At 39.2% G+C, this 24,318-nt stretch overlaps 1 protein-coding gene across 4 annotated transcripts in view; it reads left to right on the top strand.

Annotated features, from left to right (window-relative positions):
* The window catches only part of fat1a (FAT atypical cadherin 1a), a 198,537-nt gene that overhangs the window by 141,252 nt on the left and 32,967 nt on the right, over positions 1-24,318 (top strand). For all 4 annotated transcript variants that reach the window (XM_055635259.1, XM_055635251.1, XM_055635243.1 and 1 more), the window contains exons 11-17: positions 1,187-1,383; positions 8,663-8,816; positions 10,869-11,102; positions 17,734-18,123; positions 18,273-18,487; positions 22,702-22,839; positions 23,126-23,269. In XM_055635259.1, coding sequence (XP_055491234.1) covers positions 1,187-1,383; positions 8,663-8,816; positions 10,869-11,102; positions 17,734-18,123; positions 18,273-18,487; positions 22,702-22,839; positions 23,126-23,269 — 1,472 coding nt within the window. The remainder of the gene's footprint in view (positions 1-1,186; positions 1,384-8,662; positions 8,817-10,868; positions 11,103-17,733; positions 18,124-18,272; positions 18,488-22,701; positions 22,840-23,125; positions 23,270-24,318) is intronic.

Raw genomic sequence — 24,318 nt, 5'->3', positions numbered from 1 at the left:
CAGTGCACTAAAGAATATTATGGGCAGTGGAAATAATTACCTTTTTTTGATTTGTATATCATGCTTTTCCTTACTGGAAATTTTCCAAAGATAAGTAGGGAAAAATAAAATATATTTAACAAGACCAAACATCGACTCAGCGACAGGTCCACCTAGGCCTACGGGATCTATCAGTTGCCAACCCTTACCTATTACCAGATTGGCCTTTATGTCCTGGGCCTCCTCCATTGCCAAAGTGAAGCCTCACACTAATTGGAGGATTCTGCTTGGATAGCTTTACAACCCAGCAGTTTGAACATTGAATTCCCTAATTTTAAGTAACTTCATCTCCTACTCCCCTCCCTCCCTCCTCACCCCTTCCTCCTCCTTAGTCGTTTTACCAGTTCCACAGTTCTCCATATTGTTTTTCTTGAGACCACACTTTCCCGAGCCAACAATGGACCTGCCTGGCAATGCCCTGCCTGAGGCCGTTTCTGGTTGATCCTGGTCTTCTCTCACCTCCAACTTCAGCTCCCCGCCCCCTCCTCCCTCCCACTCCCTACTTTCAGTCTGAAAAAGGGTCTTGACCCAAAACGTCACCCATCCTTTTTCTCCAGAGATGCTGCCAGACCTGCTGAGTTACTCCAGCACTTTGTGTCTATCTTTGCTTTCTGAGTTGGAGCTGTGGCACCATAAATGGGATGACAATTGCCTTATTGTATTTGAGCTAGAAAGGTGAAACTGAATAATGGATCTAATAGCCAATGCCCCCTCTTGTGTCTCCACATACACCATACCATCATTACAAAGAATGTGGGTTTGTATGTTTGCCCATAAGGTTGGAGTTGCCAATAAATCTCTTCATGGACAACTAACATGCTGAGGTACAGCAGCTGTGCTTTCACATCAGCATTTGCTGGATGACCATCAGAAACATTCTCAGACTAACAATTATTTATTAGTCTCAGTTGCTGGAACAACAACCTCTGAGACGTTCACGGTGCCTAACTCGATTAAGCGCTCACAAATTTATGCAACAGCAGATGCTGTGCAAATGTTTCCAATATGTTTCAAAATTTCTCCTTGCATTTTTATCCGATCAAATCAGTAACAGATGCTGATGATTAATCAGTGGCTCTGTTGTGCTCTTGTTGATAAGTAAGGTATGTCGGTGATCTTTAATAACAATTTTCAAATTAATCTTCAGGTGGTGATGCTCTGGGACAGTTTGCCATTGAGCACATTCAGAATGAATGGAAAGTTTATGTCAGGAAGCCTTTGGATAGAGAAAAGAAGGATCATTATCTTTTAAACATTATAGCTACTGATGGAACTTTAGTAGCCAGAGCAATTGTTGAAGTTAAAGTCCTTGATGCAAATGATAACAGTCCAATTTGTGAAAAGGTAAGTATTTACATTTCTTGTTTATTGTTGTCAATTATTGATTAAAAACTTCGTATGTTTGGAGAAAATTATTTTCTCCATTCTGTACCCATATACCAAAAGAGCAGAGACAAATATTGATGCAAGCATGTTTAAGTGTGAGCAGAAGAACAATAAATTATTATTCTTTCAGGTCTGAGGAGCATTATATTTAAGGCCATGTGTTCCTTTCTCCTCACAAAGCCTATCTAGAATATGTCGGTGCTAGTGACTTTTTATGCAATCAAATCCTAACACTAAAATTAAATTACCTTCTCAATTTTTAATTCACAGTATCAGTTATTTTTTATGCTAAATCATTTAATCCTTTAAACCATACAGCAATCTTAATGAGGTTTAGCTTTGTTTTCATATAGATTTTTTTCTCTAGTAACCAATGAAGGAATCAACAAAGAAAGCTCGGGCATTTAAACCTTAAAGGAGATTAGAACTCTGGTTCAGGGACAAGCATCAGACGTATCAAGCAGATGATATTGCTCAGCTGTGAGTAATTCTGTGAACAAGATGAGGGATAAGATTCATGGAGAGTTAATGGCACGTGACAGAAAGAAATTGATTCTTTTTTGAAAAAGAAAAAAAAAAATATATATATATATATATATACACACAGTGCCCTCAATAATGTTTGGACAAAGACCCATCATTTATTTATTTGCCTTTGTGCTCCATAATTTGAGATTTGTAATAGAAAAAAATTGTTTAGAACCAAAATGTATAAAAATGGCTTTTATTAAAATCTGATAATGTACATTTTAAATATGTGCAATTTTTTTCTATTACAAATCTCAAATTGTGGAGTATAGAGGCAAATAAGTAAATGATGGATCTTTGTCCCAAACATTATGGAGGGCACTGTTTGATATGCACAGGCAGCTGGCTGCTCACAGCAGGTTCTGGGCAGTATTGCAAAAAGGCTAATGCTGTGTTACATTCACTTTAGAGGGTTATGTGTTGAGGAGAATTTGTGATGGTTCAAAGGAAAAAAAAGTTGTGATGGCTCAAAGGAAAAAAAAGTTGATGCCAACTTCTATTATTGCCACATTGTTTTGATTATTAATCATTCTTGTACTTTGAGGGCACATTATAGCATGTCACAGAAGAAATTAAAGAAAGCTTCATGCAAGAGCAAAAAACATTTCATTGTTTAATCTCTACCATCAACTTGAAATGTCTTCCTTAGTTCTTATTTCTTTAGATCCTCCTTTAGGGTGTAAATTTAATTATTAACCGAAGTTCTGATCTGCTCAGAAGATTTAATTTAAGCATTTGATTTCAAATCTGCGTGCTGATCATATAGTCATACAGACCCTTTGGCCCAATTTGCTTATATTGACAAAGATGCCCCATTTGCCCATGTTTGGCACTATCCCTCTAAACCTTTTCTATCCATGTACTGGTCCAAACATCTTTTAAAGGTTGATTTTGTAGCTGCTTTAACAATTTCCACAGGCAGCTCATTCCATTTACCCACCACCCTCTGCTTAAAAAAATAGCCCCTCTGGTTCCTATTAAATCTTTTGCCTCTCTCGTTAAACCTATGTCCACTAGTTCTTGATTCTCCAACCCTGGGGAAAAAGACTGCTCATCCAGTCTTTCTATTCCCCTCACTATTTTGTATACTTCTGTAAGATCATCTCTCAGCCTTCCGTGTTGCCAACCTCTCTCTGTAGCTCAGCCCCTCCAGTCCTGGCAACATCTTGTTTCCTGGCCACTACTTCTTCCCCTGCCCACTCATTGATTCTGGAGTGGACTCTTGGCTTCAGCTTGGACTCCACAGTGGCCTTCAGAAATGCATCATATATCTGTGCCATCGTCAAGACCATCTATTTTGTGTTTTATAACATTTCCTGGCTTGGTTACAGTCACATCTTGCGTAATTTACTGCAATGTTACCTCTAGATTTAATTATATTAATGTTCTTTTGAATGCCCATTTTCTTTTCCTCCTTCCCCATCCTGTAAACTTTGAATCAAAACTTTGCCGCAGTCAACCTACTTCACCTTCAGTTACTAGCGCGCTTGCGTACACCCCTGCCTCTCAGCCTAGCAAATCTCAAATCTCAGTGGCCTCCAATGCACCTCCCTACCTTTGTGATCTTCACCTACATTGCAACCTTCCAAAATGGGTGCAATGCTCCAAATCTGGCATCCAATGCACTCTGTTTTAATTTTACCGCAATTGGCAGCTGTTGTTGTCAAAGCTTTAATCTCTGAGAACCCTTCAGGAAGACCTTTCCTTTTGAGACATTTCTAAAACACAATAATCAAGCTTTCAAACATCTGTTCTAATATGTCCTTAGGTCATAAGGTTTCAAATACTGTTCAATTACTTTTTTTTTAAAGTTCTTCTTCGTTAAATTGGAGACGTAAGGAACTGCACATGTTGGAATTTTGCGTGGGACACAAAGTGCTGGAGTAAATCTGGGTCAGGCAGCATCTCTGGAGGGCACGTCCAACAGAGTTACTGCCTGACACGCTGAGTTACTTCAGCAATTTGTGTTGTACTTTGTTAAATTCACAATATTGTAAGTGTGCAATGTCTTGTTAAATGTTCTCATTAGTTTCACGAGGCACCTCAATTTTACATCTACAAACAAAAATATACCATGTCACTTACCTGTAATGCAGCTGTTTTCTTCATTATCATCAATTCCCTCTTGATGATATTTTCGATCTTCAAGGTAAATAAAATCAGTTGTAATTTGAATGATTAAGTCCAACAATTAACCTCCAGACTGGTATTATGTCATTGTCCTTTGGAGGGTAGATTCCCAAAATGGTATACCATGTTTCTGAAATGATACATTCCAGGATGGAATTATTATGCTTCAATTTATGGCCAAACAGTCTTGTTGGATATAGTGCTTGGCCTTGGTGAAGTCAGACTCTTATTTCATCAAAAGGTCAACAAGCAACATAAATTCACACGTGTTTGCAATTTTCTGTTCCATCTGTGTTATGACTTTATATTGATCCATGTTAAATGTCTGTCAGTTCCCTAGCACATGTGCTTAAAGTATGTGACCAGAATTTTATAAAGGTTGCTATATAAAGTTTGATGGAATATAGATTATCCAGATTATGTGAATATTTGAATGCACATGTGCTAATCTTATACTTGTGTCCACTTCCAAATATTCCACAGTAAATTCCTGTGCCCATATTTGAATCGAAATGCTCTAAGCACTAACTAAGTTTCTAATAAGTAATTTACCTTCTTGGCAACAGACATAATACTGTATCATTACTATCAGGGGTCCAAACACGACTGGTCAAGTTTTCTTAATCAATTTTGCTTTTAGATTCATAAAATTTAATTAGACAATAGACAGTAGGTGCAGGAGTAGGCAATTTGGCTCTTCGAACCAGCACTGCCATTCACTGTGATCATGACTGATCATCCACAATCAGTACCCTGTTCCTGCCTTCTTCCCATATCCCTTGCCTGCTAATTTTAAGAGATCTATCTAACTCTTTCTTGAAAGCATCCAGAGAATTAGCCTCTACTGAGGCAGAGAATTCCACAAATTCACAACTCTGGGTGAAAACGTTTTTTCTCATCTCCATTCTAAATGGCCTACCCCTTATTCTTAAACTGTGGTCCCTGGTTCTCGACTCCCCTAACATCAGGAACATGTTTCCTGCCCCTAGCATGTCCAATTCCTTAATAATCTTGTATGTTTCAATAAGATAACCTCTCATCCTTCTAAATTCCAGTGTATACAAGCCTAGTTGCTCCATTCTATCAACATATGACAGTCCCGCCATTAACCTAGTGAACCTACGCTGCACTCCCTCAATAGTAAGAATGGCTTTCCTCAAATTTGCAGACCAAAACTGCACACAATACTCCAGGTGTGATCTCACTAGCACCCTGTACAACTGCAGAAGGACCTCTATGCTCCTATACTTGCTCTTCTTGTTATAAAGGCCAACATGCCATTAGCTTTCTTCACTCCCTGATGTACCTGCATGCTTACTGTTAGTAATATTAAATTGTTACTTTAGAATATATAAATTATTACAAAGTCGATAATTTAAAAACAGACTAAATTAACTTGCACATCTAATTATTCCCTGCTCTTCTTTCACTTTTTACTAAATCTCAGGCATGTTTTCAGCTTTACATGTGCAATGTTGTGGAAGTCTAACTTGTTTTTTTTAATATTAGTGTCACAATTAGATCTTCAGCAACCTTGGTACACTGGCAGCTAAACTGTTAATGAAGGAACAACTAGTTCAATAAAGGTTGACAGGGGAAAATAAAAAAAGGCTAACTAATTGGATTACAAATTCCAATTTATAGGCTTTTAAAATGTTATCCGTCAATTATGGATTTGCTAAATTCATGATATTTATAGGGACCCATTAATATCTGTGCTTTCAAGGTATTTTTGTTAAATGGGGCACATGGATGAAAACAGGTATAATTAACCATATATAACCATATAACAATGACAGCACAGAAACAGGCCATCTCGGCCCTACAAGTCCGTGCCGAACTATTATTTTCCCTTAGTCCCACCTGCCTGCACTCATACCATAACCCTCCATTCCCTTCTCATCCATATGCCTATCCAATTTATTTTTAAATGATACCATCGAACCTGCCTCCACCACTTCCACTGGAAGCTCATTCCACACCGCTACCACTCTCTGAGTAAAGATATTCCTCCTCATGTTACCCCTAAACTTCTGTCCCTTAATTCTGAAGTCATGTCCTCTTGTTTGAATCTTCCCTATTCTCAAAGGGAAAAGCTTGTCCACATCAACTCTGTCTATCTCTCTCATCGTTTTAAAGACATCTATCAAGTCCCCCCTTAACCTTCTGTGCTCCAGAGAATAAAGACCTAATTTATTCAACCTTTCTCTGTAACTTAGTTGTTGAAACCCAGGCAACATTCTAGTAAATCTCCTCTGTACTACAGGTGCACAACCTTTTATCCGAAAGCCTTGGGACCAGACACTTGTCGGATTTCGGACATTTTCGGATTTTAGAATGGAAGATTTTTAGCGTAGATTAGGTAGGTAGCGCGGGCGGCTTGAAAAGTCTGGAGCAGCTGCCTCCTCCCCGGAGACCGGGAGAATCATTGCATAAATGTTAGTCAGTTAGTTTGGAGGGATTTTATGTGGTGGTGGTGGTGTAGGGGTGAAGGGGGAAACTTTAATTCTTAGTCCCCTACCTACCTGGTCGGCGACTCCCAACCTCGCGGAGCTGGGGGCTCCGTCCGGCCGCGGGCGGCGCCGGTTGGAGGTCCGACCCCGGCAACTCTACCCCTGGCTGCGCGGCGCTCCAAATCCAGCGACGCTCCGCGATGTTGTGTGTCGGCGGCCACAGCGCTCCGGAGCTTGCCGCACGGTGACCCGGTAAGGCATTGCCCGCTCCCCGCTGGTATCCCAGCACTGCGATGCCGCCGACTCCCGACATTCGCGGAGCTGGGGCGTCCGGCCGCGGGCCGCGCTGGATTTGGAGTGCCTCGCAGCCAGGGGTAGAGTTGCCGGGGTCGGAGCTACAACCGGCGCCGCCCGCTGCCCCACCGGCCACAGCGCTGCGGAGCTTACTGCACGGCGACCCGGTAAGGCATTGACCGCTCCCCGCCTCTCCGACCAGGTAGGGGACTAAGAATTAAAGTTTACCCCTTCACCCCCCTTCACATAAAAGCCCTCCAAACTAACTGACTAACATTTAAGCAATGATTTACAGATGTTTAAGCGTCTCCCGGTCTCCAGGGAGGAGGCAGCCGCTACAGTAGTACAGACCTGGGTTGACCGTGGGTCGTTTTGGGTCAAGTTTGGCGCCAAACGCGAGCTTTGGTGCGCAGACGACATCTGGAAAAAATGGCCGGTTTTCGGAGCTTTTCGGTTTCTGGAACACCGGATAAAAGGTTGTGCACCTGTATCTCTATTTTGTTGACATCCTTCCTATAACTGGGCGACCAAAATTGTACACCATACTCCAGATTTGGTCTCACCAATGCCTTGTACAATTTTTACATTACATCCCAGCTTCTATACTCAATGCTCTGATTTATAAAGGCTAGCATACCAAAAGCTTTCTTTACCACCCTATCTATATGAGATTCCACCTTCAAGGAACTATGCACGGTTATTCCCAGATCCCTCTCTTCAACTGTATTCTTCAATTCCCTACCATTTACCATGTACGTCCTATTTTGATTTGTCCTGCCAAGGTGTAGCACCTTACATTTATCAGCATTAAACTCCATCTGCCATCTTTCAACCCATTCTTCCAAATGGCCTAAATCACCCTGTAGACTTTGAAAAATCCTCTTCATTATCCACAATGCCCCCTATCTTGGTATCATCTGCATACTTACTAATCCAATTTACCACACCTTCATCCAGATCATTGATGTACATGCCAAACAACAAAGGACCCAACACAGAACCCTGCGGCACCCCACTAGTCACCTGCCTCCAACCCGACAAACAGCCATCCACCATTACCCTCTGGCGTCTCCCATTCAGCCACTGTTGAATCCATCTTGCTACTCCTGCATTTATACCCAACAGTTGAACCTTCTTAACCAACCTTCCATGAGGAACCTTGTCAAAGGCCTTACTAAAGTCCATATAGACAACATCCACTGCTTTACCCTCGTCAATTTCCTTAGGTAACTTCTGGAAAAAATTCAAGAAGATTAGTCAAACAAATCCATGTTGACTGTTCCTAATCAGACCCTGTTTATCCAGATGCTTATATATATATTATCTCTAAGTATCTTTTCCATTAATTTGCCCACCACTGAAGTTAAACTAACAGGTCTATAATTGCTAGGTTTACTCTTAGAACCCTTTTTAAACAATGGAACAACATGCGCAGTACGCCAATCCTCGGGGACTATTCCCATTTCTAATGACATTTGAAATATTTCTGTCATAGCCCCGGCTATTTCTACACTAACTTCCCTCAATGTCCTAGGGAATATACTGTCAGTACCTGGAGACTTATCCAATTTTATATTTTTCAAAAGTGTCAGTACTTCTTTTATTTTGAAACTCATAGTATCCATAGCTACTCTACTAGTTCCCTTACCTCACAGAATTCAATATTCTTCTCCTTGGTGAAGAAAAGAAAATTTGTTCAATATCTCCCCCATCTCTTTTGGCTCTGCAGATAGCTGCCCACTCTGTCTCTCCAATGGACCAATTTTATCCCTCGTTATCCTTTTGCTATTAATATAGTTGTAAGATATAAAGTATCCTATTTTCTTTTTTAGACACTCTACACTGAGACCATTGCAGAGGATGTTCCTTCTGCCAAACTAATCCTTGTGGTTTTGGCTGAAGATGCAGATATCCGTTCGAATGGAGCAGTCACTTACACGCTCCATGGAACTGGGGCAGAGAAATTCAGATTAGATTCTGTCACCGGTGAGAAACATTTTGAGTACAGAAATAAATTATATTTTTGTTTATTTTGCTTCCTTGCACTTTAGGAAAATATGGTATGATGCATTTCTCTTTTGCCATGGTTGTATGGAAATCTCAGTATTCTGAGAATTCATTGTTAATTTCTGGAATTAAGAAGCCAAACAGATTTCAGAAGTACATTAATGGAAAGAGGGTAAATAGAGAGTGAATAGGAACCCTTGGTAACCAAAAGCAGTCAATTCTGTGTTGCGCCACAAAATAGGGGCAAGGTCCTCAATGAGTATTTTCCTCTCCTTAGAAAAACATGAAGGGAACTTGGGACAATTAATAGATATGTCACAAGAACGGTCTGTATTTCAGTCAACGTGGTGCTGGACATCCTAAGGTATATGAAGGTAGATAAATCACCCGGGCAAGATCAGATATATCCGAGGGCACTATGGAAAGTTAAAGAAGAAACTGCAGGAGCCCTGGCTGTGATGCATGATTCATCACTGGACATTATTGAGATGCCGGAAGACTGGAGGGTGGCTAATGTTTTGCCTTTGTTTAAGATGAGCAGCAAGGAAAAGCTTAGGAACTATAAACCAGTGAGCCTAACATCTGCAGTAGACAGGTTACTGGAGAGGATTCTGAGGAAGAATATGCATTTAGATAGACATGGGGTTGATTAGGAATAATCAGCATGGTGTTGTATGTGGATGATGGTGGCTGCTGCTCGAGAAGGTTACATCGAATGGGATACAGTGAGAGCTAACCCATTGGATAAAGATTTGGCTACATTGAAGGAAGCAGAGTTAATGGTGGAGAGTTGATTTTTGGATTGGAGGCCTGTGACAAGTGATGTGCCTCGGGGATCTGGGCCCATTGCCATTTAGAATTTATAGCAATGATTGTAGAAGGCACAATTAGTATGTTTTCTGGTGACACCAAAGTGGTATTGTAGAAAGTGAATATGGTTATCAAAAACAACAGCAGGATCTTGATCAGCTGGGCAAGTAAGCTGATGAATGGCTAATGGAGTTTAATGCAGAGAAGTGCGAGATGTTGTATTTTGGGAACTCAAACCAAGACATGACCTTCACAGTGAATGGTAGGGCCCTGGGGTGAGTTTTAGACTAGAGGGATCTAGGAGTGCAGGAAGTTTAATCGCAGGTTCCCTGAACGTTTAATCACAGGTAGATAAGGTCATCAAGAAGGCATTCACGACTGGCCTTCATCATTCAGGATCAAAGTCAAAGTCAATTTTATTCATCACATACACCCGAAGGTACAGTGAAATTAATATTGAGTATAGAAGTAGGGATATTATGGTACAGTTGTACAATACGTTGGTGAGGCTGCATTTGAAGTATCGTGTTCTGTTCTGGTCACCTTGCTATGGGAAGGATGTCATTAAGCTGAAAAGAGTGCAGATAAGATTTACAGGGATGTTGCCAGGACAAGGACCTGAGATATAGGGAGAGGTTGGACGGGCTAGGACTTTATTCCTTGGAGTGCAGGAGGCTGAGGGGTGATCTTATAAAGGTGTATACACTCATGGGGGGAATAGAGAGGGTGTATACACAGATTATTTTTCCCAGAGCAGGGAATATATAGAACCAGAAGACATAAGTTTAAGGTGAGGGAGGAAAGATTTAAAAGGATACCGAGAAGCAGTTTTTTCACAGTGAAATATGGGACGTGCTGCTAGAGGAGGTAGTTGAGGCAGGTACAATGGATGGGAAAGGTTTATAGTGATATGGACCAAATGCAGGCAAATGGGACTGGCATAGATGGGGCATCTTCATCGGCATCAACAAGTTGGCCTTTTTCTATGCTGCACGACTATGATGGAGTGGAAAATATGGGACATCCAAATTAAAACCTGAAAGATATGTGCTGTATTTTCATCATATGGCTTCATGAGATAACTGGAGATTATAAAACTAAATAGATTTTTGAGTATTTAAATGGGTTGAAAGACAATTAAATCTCAAATATTAATAATCACAGGCAAAGATCTTTCACTGAATAATTACATATGTAATTTTTTTTTTGTTTAAATATTAGGTGAATTGAAAACATTTGCTCCTCTTGATCGTGAGCAGCAAGCAGTTTATAATCTGTTGGTGAAAGCCAGTGATGGAGGAGGCCGTTTCTGTCAGGCCGAGATTGTTGTTACACTGGAGGATGTGAATGATAATGCACCGGTCTTTTCATCTGAATCGTACACTGTATCTGTCTTTGAAAACACAGCCAATAAAACACTGCTGACAAGAGTTCAAGCCACTGACTCGGATGCAGGTATTATTAAGTCCATTGGCACTAAATTACCAGTCTCAATACTCCATAGCCCTCAGAGAATAAGAATATTTCATTGGTTTATTACCAGATGTACGTTACTATAAATATATCAACTAGAAATGGGGAATAAGAACAACAACCTTCCAGTAATGTAAATACAATAACAGAATTCTTACTTACAGATTTTTTTTGTCTGTGCATTGATTGGGGGCAGTGTAAGCGTCAGATAGAACCAAGTTGTTCTGATTGATTACACACGGATTGTCAGCAATCAGCATGCTATTGATTAATGGGTATATTGACTTGGGCTCCAATGATCAATGGCGAGTGCTTAGGGGTAGTAATTGGCCAGATTATAGTAATACTGTTTTTTTGTAAATAGTGCATGTCAGATGATTCTTAACTTTACAATAGTCTCAAAGCTATACAGCCCTTGTTTCAATATTTTGCTATAGAGTGCAAGTGAGCTATTGTTAAATGTGACATTGGATGTTTCATTCAGTTTTCATTCACACCCAAGGTACCTAGTACCCTGAAACAGTACATACATTGCCCTCCATAATGTTTGGGACAAAGAACCATTATTTATTTATTTGCCTCTGCACTCCACAATTTGAGATTTGTAATAGAACAAAAAAAAACATGTGGTTAAAGTGTATATTTGTCAATGGCCTACGCTCCCTAGAGGAGCAAAGGGGTTAAGAAGAATAGAAAAAAATTGCATGTGTTTAAAGTGCGCATTGTCAGATTTTAATAAGTTCAAGTTCACATTACATTTATTGTCACATGCACCAAATGGTACAGTGAGATTGGAGTTACCATACAGCCATACGAATAAAAAAAGAACACAATACCCGATAGAGTTTAACATAAATATAAACCCCCACTCAGCGGAATCAACGTTTCCCACTTTGAGGGGAGGCAATAAAGTTCAGTCATCTTCCTCATTGTAATAATGGCCATTTTAATACATTTTGGTTTCACCATGTAGAAATTACAGCAGTGTTTATACATAGTCTCCCCCCCCCCCCCATTTCAGATACACAGTAATGTCATGTAAATGAAAGTAGTCATGTTTAGTATTTTGTTGCATATCCTTTGCATGCAATGCCTGCTTGAAGTCTGCAATTCATGGAGATCGGCAGTTGCTGGGTGTCTTCACTGGTGATACTCTGCCAAGCCTGTATTGCAGCCATCTTTAGCTTATGCTTGTTTTGCCTAGTCCCCTTGAGTTTTCTCTTCAGCTTATAAAGGGCATGCTCAATTGCCTTCTGATCGGGTGATTGACAGCCACTCAAGAATTGCCCATTTTTTAGCTTTGAAAAACTCCTTTGTTGCTTTAGCAGTATGTTTGGGATCATTGTCTTGCTGTAGAATGAACAGTCGGTCAATGAGTTTTGAGGCATTTGTTTGAACTTGAGCAGATAGGATGTGTCTATAAACTTCAGAATTCATTATGCTACTACCATCGATAGTTGTATCATCAATGAAGATAAGTGAACCAATACCTTCAGCAGCCATACATGCCCAGGTCATAACACCCCCACCACCATGTTTCACAGATGAGGTGGTATGCTTTGGATCTTGGGCAGTTCCTTCTCTTCTCCATACTTTGCTCTTGCCATCACTTTGATTAATTTTCGTCTCATCTGTCCACAAGACCTTTATCAGAACTGTGGTTGCTCTTTTAATTACTTCTTGGCATGCTGTAACCTGGCCATCATATTTTTGCAGCTAACCAGTGGTTTGCATCTTGCAGTGTAGCCTCTGTATTTCTGTTCATGAAGTCTTCTGTGGACAGTGGTCATTGACAAATCCTCACCTGATTCCTGAAGAGTGTTTCTGATCTGTTTTGACAGGTGTTTGGGGATTTTTCTTTATTATAGAGAGAATTGTTCCGCCATCAGCTGTGGAGATCTTCCTTGGCCTGCCAGTCCCTTTGCAATTAGTAAGATCACCAGTACTCTTTCTTGTTAATGATGTTCTAAACATTTCGTTTTGGTAAGCCTAAGGTTTGGCTGATGTCTCTAACAGTTTTATTCTTGTTTCTCAGTCTTATAATGGCTTGTTTGACTTTCATTGGCACAACTTTCGTCCTCGTGTTTATATACAGCAATAAAAGTTTCCAAAGACTAGATGCTGAGAGCTCCCTTATACCTGCATTAAGGAGGCAGTTAAACACACCTAAGCAATTACAAACACCTGTGAAGCCATGTGTCCCAAACATTATGGTGCCCTGAAATGGGACTATGTATAAACACAGCTACATGGTTTCTAAACGGTGCAACCAAAATGTATAAAAATGGCCTTTAATAAAATCTGACAATGTGCACTTTAATCACTTGTGATTTTTTCTATTACAAATCTCAAATTGTGGAGTAGAGAGGCAAATAAATAAATGATGGGTCTTTGTCTCAAACATTTGGTATTTTCCTGAAAGTGGCCTCACAGGTAGATAGAGTAGTCAAGAAGGCCTTTGGTACATTGACCTTCATCAGTCAAGATATTGATCATAGAAGTTGGAATTTATATTACAGTTGCACAAGACAAAGGTGAAACCACATTTGGAGTATTATGTTAATTTTTGGTCACCCTACTATAGGAAGGGTGTTTTTAAGTTGGAAAGACTGTAGAAAAGATTTTTTTTAGGATATTGCCAGGACTTGAAGCCCTGAGTTATAGAGAGAGGTTTGGCAGGCTAGGACTTTATTTAGAGTGCAGGAGACTGGGAGGTGATCTTATAGATGTGCACTAGCTCATGAGCAGAATAGATAGGATGAACACGTTTCTTACCCCGAGTAGCAGACATAGGTTTAAGGTGAGAGAGGAAATATTTAATAACAACCAGAGAGAGATTTTTTTCCACACAGAGTGTGATGGGTATATGGAATGTGCTGCCAGAGGAGATAGTTGAGGCAGGTACCATCACAAAAGACATTTGGAGAGATTTAGAGGGATATATGGGTCAAACATGGGCAGATGGAATTGGCGTAGATGGGCAAATTGGTCCTGTTTCTGGGCTGCATGACTATGACCTGAAGAGCAACATAAGTGACACCTTAGTCAAAAACATCAGGCTTTGAGGATAGGTTGCAGAAGCTTGATCTGTGTTCCCTTGAGATTAGAAGGCTGAGGAAAAAGCTGCAGAGAAGAATTTGATCAGGAAGCTACTTTCTCTGGAGAGTTTCAGAATATGTAATCGCAATCTTAAAATTAGGCTATACATTAGTGAAATTGGACATATTTGTCAGGAGGTAGCATAATTATGAACTTGCCCAATTTTTTTTAGTAGGTTAAGCTAACTGGATATGGACCAAAGGCAGGTAAATGGATCTGTAGTATTGATCAGCTGTATACAATTGAATGGTGAAACAGATTTGAATAGAGTACTGTTCAAAAATTATTGATTTATTTATAAGTGACTATACATGACAAATTATCACACGTTGTATATCTATTTGTAAAGGGGATTCTGCCATTGTCCTAATTAAGTATGGTATTGTTCCAAGCAAAGAAATAGGACTTGACAAAAACACTCTTCCACATCATTCCAGCTGTATCTTTCGTAGATTTACAGTGGGCGGAAAAGCTAAGAGGGTAGAATACAGGCACAAATAATAATGAGTTCTTATCAGCGCAGGAGACTCTGTCACTGAAAATTCAACAAAATTGATTGGAGTCAGAAGCTTAGGGGTTAACTAGGGCACATTTAGCAGGTGAAAGCTGACTGTGAATAGCATTTGTTGACTGCAATTGTCGATGATATTTATTAACAATTGTACTTTAGAATGTTATAACTCGTCTCTAAAAGCAGAATTGGTCTCATGTGACAGTTTAGTAAAGGAATCTTGAGTATGACTAATTATACTTCCTAAATTACCAACAATATTTTGGAGCAATTGGTGAAAACATTAATCATAGTACAGTTGTGCGCATGAAACAGACTAAGTGCCGAAGGAACAATAAACCCCAACATTAGTTGCACAAAGCCAGAATAAATTGTGGTTTCAGCATCGATATTATCCACATTGTTAGCCTTCTAGTCCTTTCAGTAAATTTTGAATCATTTCAGCAATAGTTATTTTACAAATATGAAAATTAAACTATTAAAAATAATTTTTGATATAAGTTGATGAATAAACAGTACCTTAACTTTTCTCACTTAAATTTATTTTGGTGGTATAAATCCTTATACATATACAGTTTATCGAAAATGAAATATAGCTTTTAGTCACTAACAAAAATGTGTCAATTTTGGAGTATCTACTAATAAAGGTAGATAAAGGTTGTTTCAATTAATGTCAATAATCTTACCAATTCACAACTGTGTTGTTGACTGAGACTTGGCATATAGCCAATGTCATTGTCTAAATTAAGAAAATGTTATAAAGCGTTACATTAATTTTTTTAAAATAATTTTGTAAGAAGCATTATTGCATATTATGTGTCACTGACCCTGATTTACCCCAGGAAGGACTTATTCACTAGCACATCGTTCAGTTAGAGTACCATCCATACATTAATTAGGTAGTGTATTGTCTGTAACGATGAGAGTTTGTGCACTGAGCCTGCTTAATTATGTGGATCAGCTTCAACTTGTCTAGCTTGTATTTGACGTGGTGGACAGGGAGAGGATTTGAACTGGCTGCATTTAGGAATCATGTTTAAGCAATCTACTTGTATAGATTGTTTTAAAGGTAAAGTACTGAGCCACTCAAAGCAAGAGAGCACATCTGCCATAAGAGTATTGTGTCAGCTTTTTAAGAAAGTTAGAATGGAGCCTGGCTGTCCAGAACTGATTAACTTCCCCAACTACTTGCAATTCTTTGTAAAACGAGTGAATAATATCAGCGAATTATCACAGAAAGGAAGTTTGTGCTCAAATAGAATCATGGTTATACAATGTGGAAACAGGCTTTTTGACCCAACGGCAATGCCAACCTATCCATGTATCTGTCCCAATGAATTTTAAATGCTGTTATTGTGCCTGCCTCAGCTACTTCCTCAACAGCTCGTTCCATATGCCCATTGCCTTCTGAGTGAAAATGTTGTCCCTCATATTCTTGTTAAATATTCCCCTTCTCATCTTAAACCTATGCTCTCCAGTTCTTAATCCCCCTCTGAGGAATAATATTCTATGTATTCGCCATATGCATGCCTCTCTTAATTTTGTACAGCTCTATAAGGTCACCTCTCAGTTTCCTGCGCTCTAAAGGGCCTGTCCCGCTTAGGCAATTTTTAGGCGACTGCCAGTGACTAGGTTTGTTGTAGCTTGTCTTCTCCTGACATAGATGCTGTCGTAGGTTGTCGCCAGGTGACGTATGTTGTCGCCAGTGCTGACTTTGGTGAATTCCATTGTCGTAGTCGCCGGCAGGCGCCTAAAACATCGCCTAAGTGGGGCAGGCCCATAAGGAATTAAGTCCTAGCCTTCCCACCCTCTCCCTATAGCTCATGTCCTCAAATCCTGTAAACATGCTCGTAAATCATCTCTGCACCTTTTCCAGCATAATGGAATCTTTCCCATAGCAGGGTAACAAAAACTGAGAACACTACAGATGCTCCCTGACTAATGTAAGGATTACATCCCTGATGTTATATGTGGAAGCCAAGTCAGTGGATTTATTTAAGGCATAGATAGACAGATTCTTGATTAGTATGGGTGTCAGAGGTTATGGGCAGAAGGCAGGATAATAGGTTAGGCGGAAGAGATAGATCAGCCATGATTGAATGGCGGAGTAGACTTGATGGGCCGAATGGCCTTATTCTGCTCCGATCACTTATGGTCACTTATGATCTTATGATCCCGTGATCAGAAACGGACATACTGCTGCACACGCATGATTTTACTGTTCGACGCATAGACCACGTGGGAGCTCCGTCGTCGAGACCACAAGGGCATCAGCGGACTTAAAGATTTGCTTACATAAGTGCAAGTTTGTACAAGTCGCCTATTACATGTCGAGGGGCCCTCTATTCCAAATACAGTATCGCTGGAAAGGCCCCAGTGTGCAACTTTAATATAATCTCCAGCTTCTGTACACAATTCCCTAATTGATAATAGCCAGCATACAAAAAATCTGCTTCACTTCCTCTATCTACCTCCAATGCCACTTTCAGGGAAGAAATATGCATGCACCTTTTTGGGTGGTTTTAAAAATATAAGGTACTCTTGTTCATTAAGAATGAAATAAAGTTCAGAGGCTGAAAACGAGAGTTAACATTTGGGGTGTATTTTCTCAATGTACAGGTAATAGATTTATTTTTAATAATTTCATTGTATTTCCAGTAATTTCATTGTTTGCAAAAACTGCATGTTTTTCTGGATGTCTACATTAGGGGCAAATGGAAGCCAAGTATAACTTTTACTATTGCTATCTTGTGTCTGATATATGTGCATGTATAACATACATGAGTATATAAAATCAGGTAGTATATAATTTTAAAATATTTGAACCGTACAATACTTATGCAAAGTGGTAATTTCGGTTTATTAAGCTTTATAGTCCATTTTTACTCGGGCAATAAAATCATGTACTGGAAGCATTATGTTTTATTTCCTTTTTAAGCAGATTTTAATGATGAAGTGCTGACATTGATAAAATCCTCTTTATTCCTAAATTTTTTAACTTAGGCTTGAATCGTAAGGTGCTTTATTCACTAATGGATTCTACAAATGATCATTTCTCCATTGATGAATTGTCTGGAATTGTCAGTCTGGAGAAGACATTGGATCGGGAACTCCAAGCATCGTACAGTCTCTCTGTGAAGGCCACTGATCAGGGAGCTCTAAAAAAGCTCTCATCTGTATGTACTGTACTGATTTCTGTGCTGGACATTAATGACAACCCACCTGTGTTTGAGCATAGAGAGTACCTAGCAACACTTCCTGAGAATATTCATCTGGGAACTGAGGTGCTTCAGGTATTTGCAGCCAGCAGGGATGCTGAGGCCAATGCCGAGATTACATATTCCATCATCAGTGGCAATGAACATGGGAAATTCAGCATTGATCCAAGCACAGGTATATCATTATACATATGATAATGTGGATAAATTTGGAAATAATTCACTCAGCAGTAATACATTGAATATTGCAAAATGGCCATTAAGTTAATTTCTGTAAGGTTGGTGCAATGCACATCTATTAATTTGCCATTTGATTTCCACCAGGTGCCATTTTTGTGATCTCAAGCCTGGACTTTGAAACATCTCATGAATATTATTTGACAGTTGAAGTCACGGATGGTGGAACACCTTCACTTAATGATGTGGCGACAGTGAATATTAATGTGACAGACATCAATGACAACACTCCGAAGTTCAGTCACGATGTATACATGGCGGTGATAAGTGAAGATGCTCCTCTGGGACAGCTGGTTGTTACAGTATGTTCAGATGCTTCAGATATTCCTCCTTCATTTAAATGCTAAAGATACCTTAACAGCTGAGAGAGAAGTTAACAGGAATTCAAAAATAGATTTTGTACAAAGATGCAATTTAACAAAAACTAAAGATAACTGCATGTTACAATTAAGTCCATAAAATCTTGATTAATTTTGAAAAGCCCTAATGCTGTATTATCTATTCAAAAAATATTCTACACTGATTAGCAGGAATTTCATCTGATGTTTATTATCACTGTTCCTGTATGTTCTCAGTATATACAGAAATCAGCAAGTATTGTGAAGAACGAAAAAGAATAGGTATAATAGAATGAATACAATAAATAGTAACCAGAGTGAATTACATGGAGGGCCTCAAACCAGTTTCTTTTTTTGTCTGGGGAGAGGGCGACAGGAAATATTTAGCAAGATCAAGTGAAATGCAACTAAAGAATTTGAAGATACGATCAGAGGGGACAAGCAGTAATTCATAAATATTGAGTAAGGCACAAATTAAACAATGTAGCAGCAAAATAATGATGCTTTACTGTCATTGGGTAGTTTTCGGGTCTCATTGAAAGTGATTGAGAAATAAATTGAGGCAAGAGAAATCCCTAATGACTTTTCATTGTCTAACAAAAGTTTTCCTTGAAATAGTTGAACAATTGGCAGTGGAGCTGCCAATTAATTCATTATAGCTTAATTAATCACAAATTGTGGGTTGAGCAGGTCTAATTTTCTTCCAGTTCCTTTTAAATAATGTTATATTCCACTAAACATAAACTTAAATTAAATGATGCAGGTATTTTCTGTCAAAGCACTGTGAATTATTTAACTTTTTAATTGTAGTTTTCACATAAATGTATGAAGGGAGTGCAATTATTGGCTGCTGTTTTTGTAAATGTTAGACGTTCCAGCATAGAGCCCCCACCTATATGTCAAATTCTCTAGTGATGTCCACATTCATGTCCTGGTACGATGGGTGCCACAATTGTGCACTGATGCCAATAAATATGTCCTGTGATTTTTGACAGAAATTAGATATTTCTGCAAGATGGGTGGATATTTTACTTTTTCATTGCTCTAGTCCTGGGGACATGATGTATTTTTATCCTTATTACAATTCATCTGTTGCAAAATTCCTAAAGGGCCTGTCCCACTTTCACGACCTAATTCACGACCTTTTTTACTCGTGGACACTTCTCATCAGGCTAGAAAAACGCCCCGACCTACTTGATGCCACGAGTACCTACGACTATCATCATAGCCTGCAACGACCTTCCTACGACCTCGTGGCGACCATGCTGCGAGTATGATTCCAGTGCAAATTCGGCAGAGGTCGTGATTTAGGACGTGAAAGTGGGACAGGCCCTTAACAAAACAGATTGAGGAAAAGAGCTATTGGAAGCAGGGTTTTCATTATTTATCTTTCAATTTTAATTAAGTAAATTATTTATTTTGAAAAATGAAACGATTACACTGCTGGAAATTTTTATTTCAGTATCAACCATTATTGCATGGTATGAACAGTGAAATTTCCAATTTTTCTTCCCTCACTTTGTCTGACCCACCTCTTCCCATTTTTGTTCCTATTCCCATACACCCAGAGCCTCTTGTCATCCATTTTTGTCCCCCTTCTCCTCTTAGTTTCATACACCTACTACCCACACATTGTGCCCACAAGATCCCCTCTGTTTGGTTCCCACTGTCCTTCATCTCTCATTTAGAGGTTCCATTATCATCATCCTTATTTATCAGATTCCAGCATTGGTGACCACTTATCACCCTCCTTGCCTGCGTCCACCTACAAGCCACCTGTCTCTGACTCCCAACTCCACCCCTCCCCCCATTGTCTCGCTCCTTCCCTCTCCATGTTTTGTGCCTATCTTTCTTCACCACTCTTAGTAATGATGCAGGGCCTCTGTCTGAAATGTGTGTTCATTTTCCCCATAGATGTTGTTCGACCCACTGAGTTCCTCCAGTTGTTTGGTTTTATTACAGATTCCAGCCTCTGCAGTCTCTTGGGTCTTGGGTTAATCAGAATTATCCTTGTGAATGACACATTATTATTGAAACAGTTTAATATATTGCCAAGTTAATGAACAACTATTGTATTCATATGTTGGCTGCCAATACTGAGTTCAGAAACATTTAAATAGAACACACATGTTTAGGAGAGCCACCATGGAGGAATAATTTGTTTCATGCATGAGCTGGCTTTTAGCAGCGGGTAGCAGCCTATTTAAAAGAATTGTGCTTAGACCTTAATTTGCACTACGTTTTCTGTTTAAATTTAGAATAATTAATATTGGGTACCCTGCAGGATTTAACAGTTCCAATATTTGTCCTCCTCCAACTAACCACTAATGCACCAATTTCCTGATATGTGTAGTGGGTTCCACAATGGTGATGTAAATCTAGATATCTCCTATGATTTTCAGCAGTATTTGAGTGGTCTATGCCCCACTGGTGGAATCAGGCTTCCATCATATCTGAGAAGTGACATCTGCTTAAGTAGATCTCAGGTTTGCATTGGAGATCTGAGCATTAGGGCTCTTTGTTGGCCATCCTTTTGATCTCAGCAGCGTTGTAACTTCCAGAGCACCCCTCTTAATCTTATTGTCTGCCATCCCCATCTGCTATTCCAGCAAGTGTCTCCCAGGCCAATATCCCACTAACATCTTTATCCCCACTCCAATGATAATGGTGTGATTTCAAAATCCTCCATAAGAAACCTGAAATCAGGCTGGTAGACCACACAGGATATTCCCAGCTATTATTTTCCAAGAGTAATTTACTGTAGGCTAATTAATTAAAGAGCAACATAATTTTTTTTTAATGATCACAGATCTGTGAGCATAATTTCCCTTGGGTATTTTTATGCTATATGCAATTCTTCTATGGACTGTATTTTAAAAAAAATTGTAAAGGAAAAAGGTTGAGCAAGAATTTATTTATAAAATGTTGACTAATGCATTAAAATAATGTTGAGATTCATTTCATTCTTTACTGCATGAACTAATCAGATAAAAATCAAAACATCCAGGCAGGCAGGTTTGCAAGTGTTACTCACGAGGGCTTTAATTAGATACTAATGGGACTAGTTTTGTCAGACTGGACAAATTGGGCCAATGGCCCTGTTTCCAAGCTGAATGACTGACTCTAAAGCATGAAATTGAATGGTTCTATGACGTAGTAAGAGTTCTAATTTTGTTTTTATTTGGATTATAGATCTAAATTTCTCTTATAAAGATTTATCATAAGGTCACAAGTGGTAGGAGTAGAATTAGTCCATTCGGCCCATCAAGACAACTGCCATTCAATCATGGCTGATCTCTCCCACCTGACCCCATTCTCATGCCTTCTTCACATAACCTCTGATACTTGTACTAATCAAGAATCGTCTATCGCTGCCTTAAAAATATCCGCTGATGGCCTCCACAGCATCCAGTGATAACAAAATGCACAGATTCACAACCCTCTGACTAAATACATTTCTCCTCATCTCCTTCTTAAAATAACGTCCTTTAATTCTGAGGCTATAACATCTTGTCCTAGACTCTCCCACTAGTGTAAACATCCTCTCCACATCCACTCTATCCAAGCTTTTCGCCATTCTGTATGTATCAATGAGGTCCCCCCTCATTCTTCTAAACTCCAGCGAATACAGGCTGAGTGCCTACAAACGCACATCATAAGTTAAACTACTCATCCCTGGGATCATTCTTGTAAACCTCACCTGGACTCTCTCAAGAGCCAGCAGATCCTTCCTCAGATACGGTGCTCAAAATTGCTCACAATATTCCAAAGGCAACCATACCAGTGCCTTATAGAACCTCAGCATTACATCACTGTTTTTATATACAAGCCCTCTTGAAATAAATGCTCTGTATACAAGTATCATTTTTAGACATTGAGTGACAAATATTGGTGTTCCTGTTTTTGTTTTAAATAATTACCTTCAAATAGAGGCCTGCTTAGATAGGTCCTCTTTAATTTGCAATGAAATATTATAATTTGCAAATTTAAAAACACTGCAGATGCTGACATCGGAAATAAAAGAGAAAACCCAGTATCTGTGAAGAGAGATATAGTTAACATTTTGGGTTGAGGTCCTTTGTCAAATCTGGAAAAGAGAAAATAAGTGAAATTAGAAGAAAATAAGTTACATTATAATTGTTTATTAATATGATCCTAATAATCATGATTTCCTGTAGGTCATTTCAGATGACTCAGATGGCCCTTCAAACAACCAAATCTACTATTCTATCATTAATGGTAATCAAGGCAGCCCATTCACTATTGATAATACCAAGGGGGAAATAAAGGTGGCACAACATTTGGACAGAGAAAAAGTGAGTACATTGGAAGTGAACCTAATACTTGATTAATTTTACATGGTTAGTATTTTTCCTTTATTATTCTTGAAAATTAAAATAAAATGGGGTTCAATATCATTAAATTGTAATCATTTTGCTTGATCAAAAGTAGGAAAATATATTACATACGACTTTTGAGTTTGGATGTAATTATGTTGTCTTTTAAATTGTGGTATGTATAGATGGAAAGATAGCCTTGTTTTATTATATTTGTCATGCATTGATCAAGCTCCATTTTGATCACTTTGTTCTTTTGGCATAGATTTCTGGCTATACCCTGGTAGTCCAAGCTTCAGACAATGGCACTCCTTCTCGGTTCAACACAACTACAGTCAATATTGATGTAGCTGATGTCAATGATAATCCTCCAATGTTCTCTCAGACAAACTATAGCGTTGTCATGCAGGTAAGAGCAACAAAATCTTATGGTAGTCCTTATAACGTTTGGCTTAAAAAAACATTTTTGAAACATGTTTATTAAGTTGGATCATTAATCAAGCTTTTCTGCACTGAATTGGTGAATTTTGGATCCCAGATACTTATATTTCGCACTTAAATTTGCTGTCGTTTTGTTGACTTTCATAAAAATGAAGTGCTCGGTGAAGTCAGCATAATTGCTGGAGAATGTGAATGTAATTGCCAATTGGGCACAAGTGCAATAATTCATTTGAGGAGGTACACCATGCAAGGGAATTAATGACAATGGGAGAAAACAGAGGCGTAGATGAACTGCAGGACACCAATGACAAAAGGCTGCGAGAAAAGACAAACTGACTAGAAATAACTGCATGAAAGCGTGATAAACACAGCTGCCTTTATTGCATTGAAAAAGTGCCTGGAATGTACACTCCAAGAGTTGTGATCTACATGACTGCATATTAAGTGGTGCCAATTGCATTTACATTGAGTAGCTGTTCTTTGAATAGCTTGAAGGGCCTGAATGCCTCCTAGATGATAAACCTATGATGTCATAGACAGTGCTGCAGCTGGTACAGCTGCTGCCTCACAGTGTCAGAGAGAGTCACATTTAGGGCACATCTTAGGGCTAAATGGATCAAGGGATATGTGGAAAAAGCAGAAACGGGGCACTGATTTTGGATGATCAGCCATGATCATATTGCATGGCTTGAAGGGCCGAATGGCTTAATTCTACACCTATTTTCTATGTTTCTTCCTGGATCGGATACTGACCTTGGGTGCAGTCTATGTGGAATTTACGTATTCCCCCTGGGAATGCATGGGTTTCCATCGGGTGCTTGGATTTCTTCTCACATCCCAAAGACATGCAGGTTTGTAGATTAATTGCCCTCTGTAAATCTGTTCCTAAGATGTCGGGAGTGGATGAGACAGTGAGATAACATAGAAGCAGTGTGATCGATGGCATGATCTAGGTAGGCTGAAGGGTCTGATTCTGTGCTGCAACTCCATAATCATTCTCTTGGGGTAAATCAGACA

The sequence above is a fragment of the Leucoraja erinacea genome, chromosome 1 (genome assembly GCF_028641065.1).
Source record: "Leucoraja erinacea ecotype New England chromosome 1, Leri_hhj_1, whole genome shotgun sequence".
Lineage (NCBI taxonomy): Eukaryota > Metazoa > Chordata > Chondrichthyes > Rajiformes > Rajidae > Leucoraja > Leucoraja erinaceus.
The sequence above is the reverse complement of the archived record's forward strand: the minus strand, read 5'-3'. Positions and strand labels throughout refer to the sequence as shown.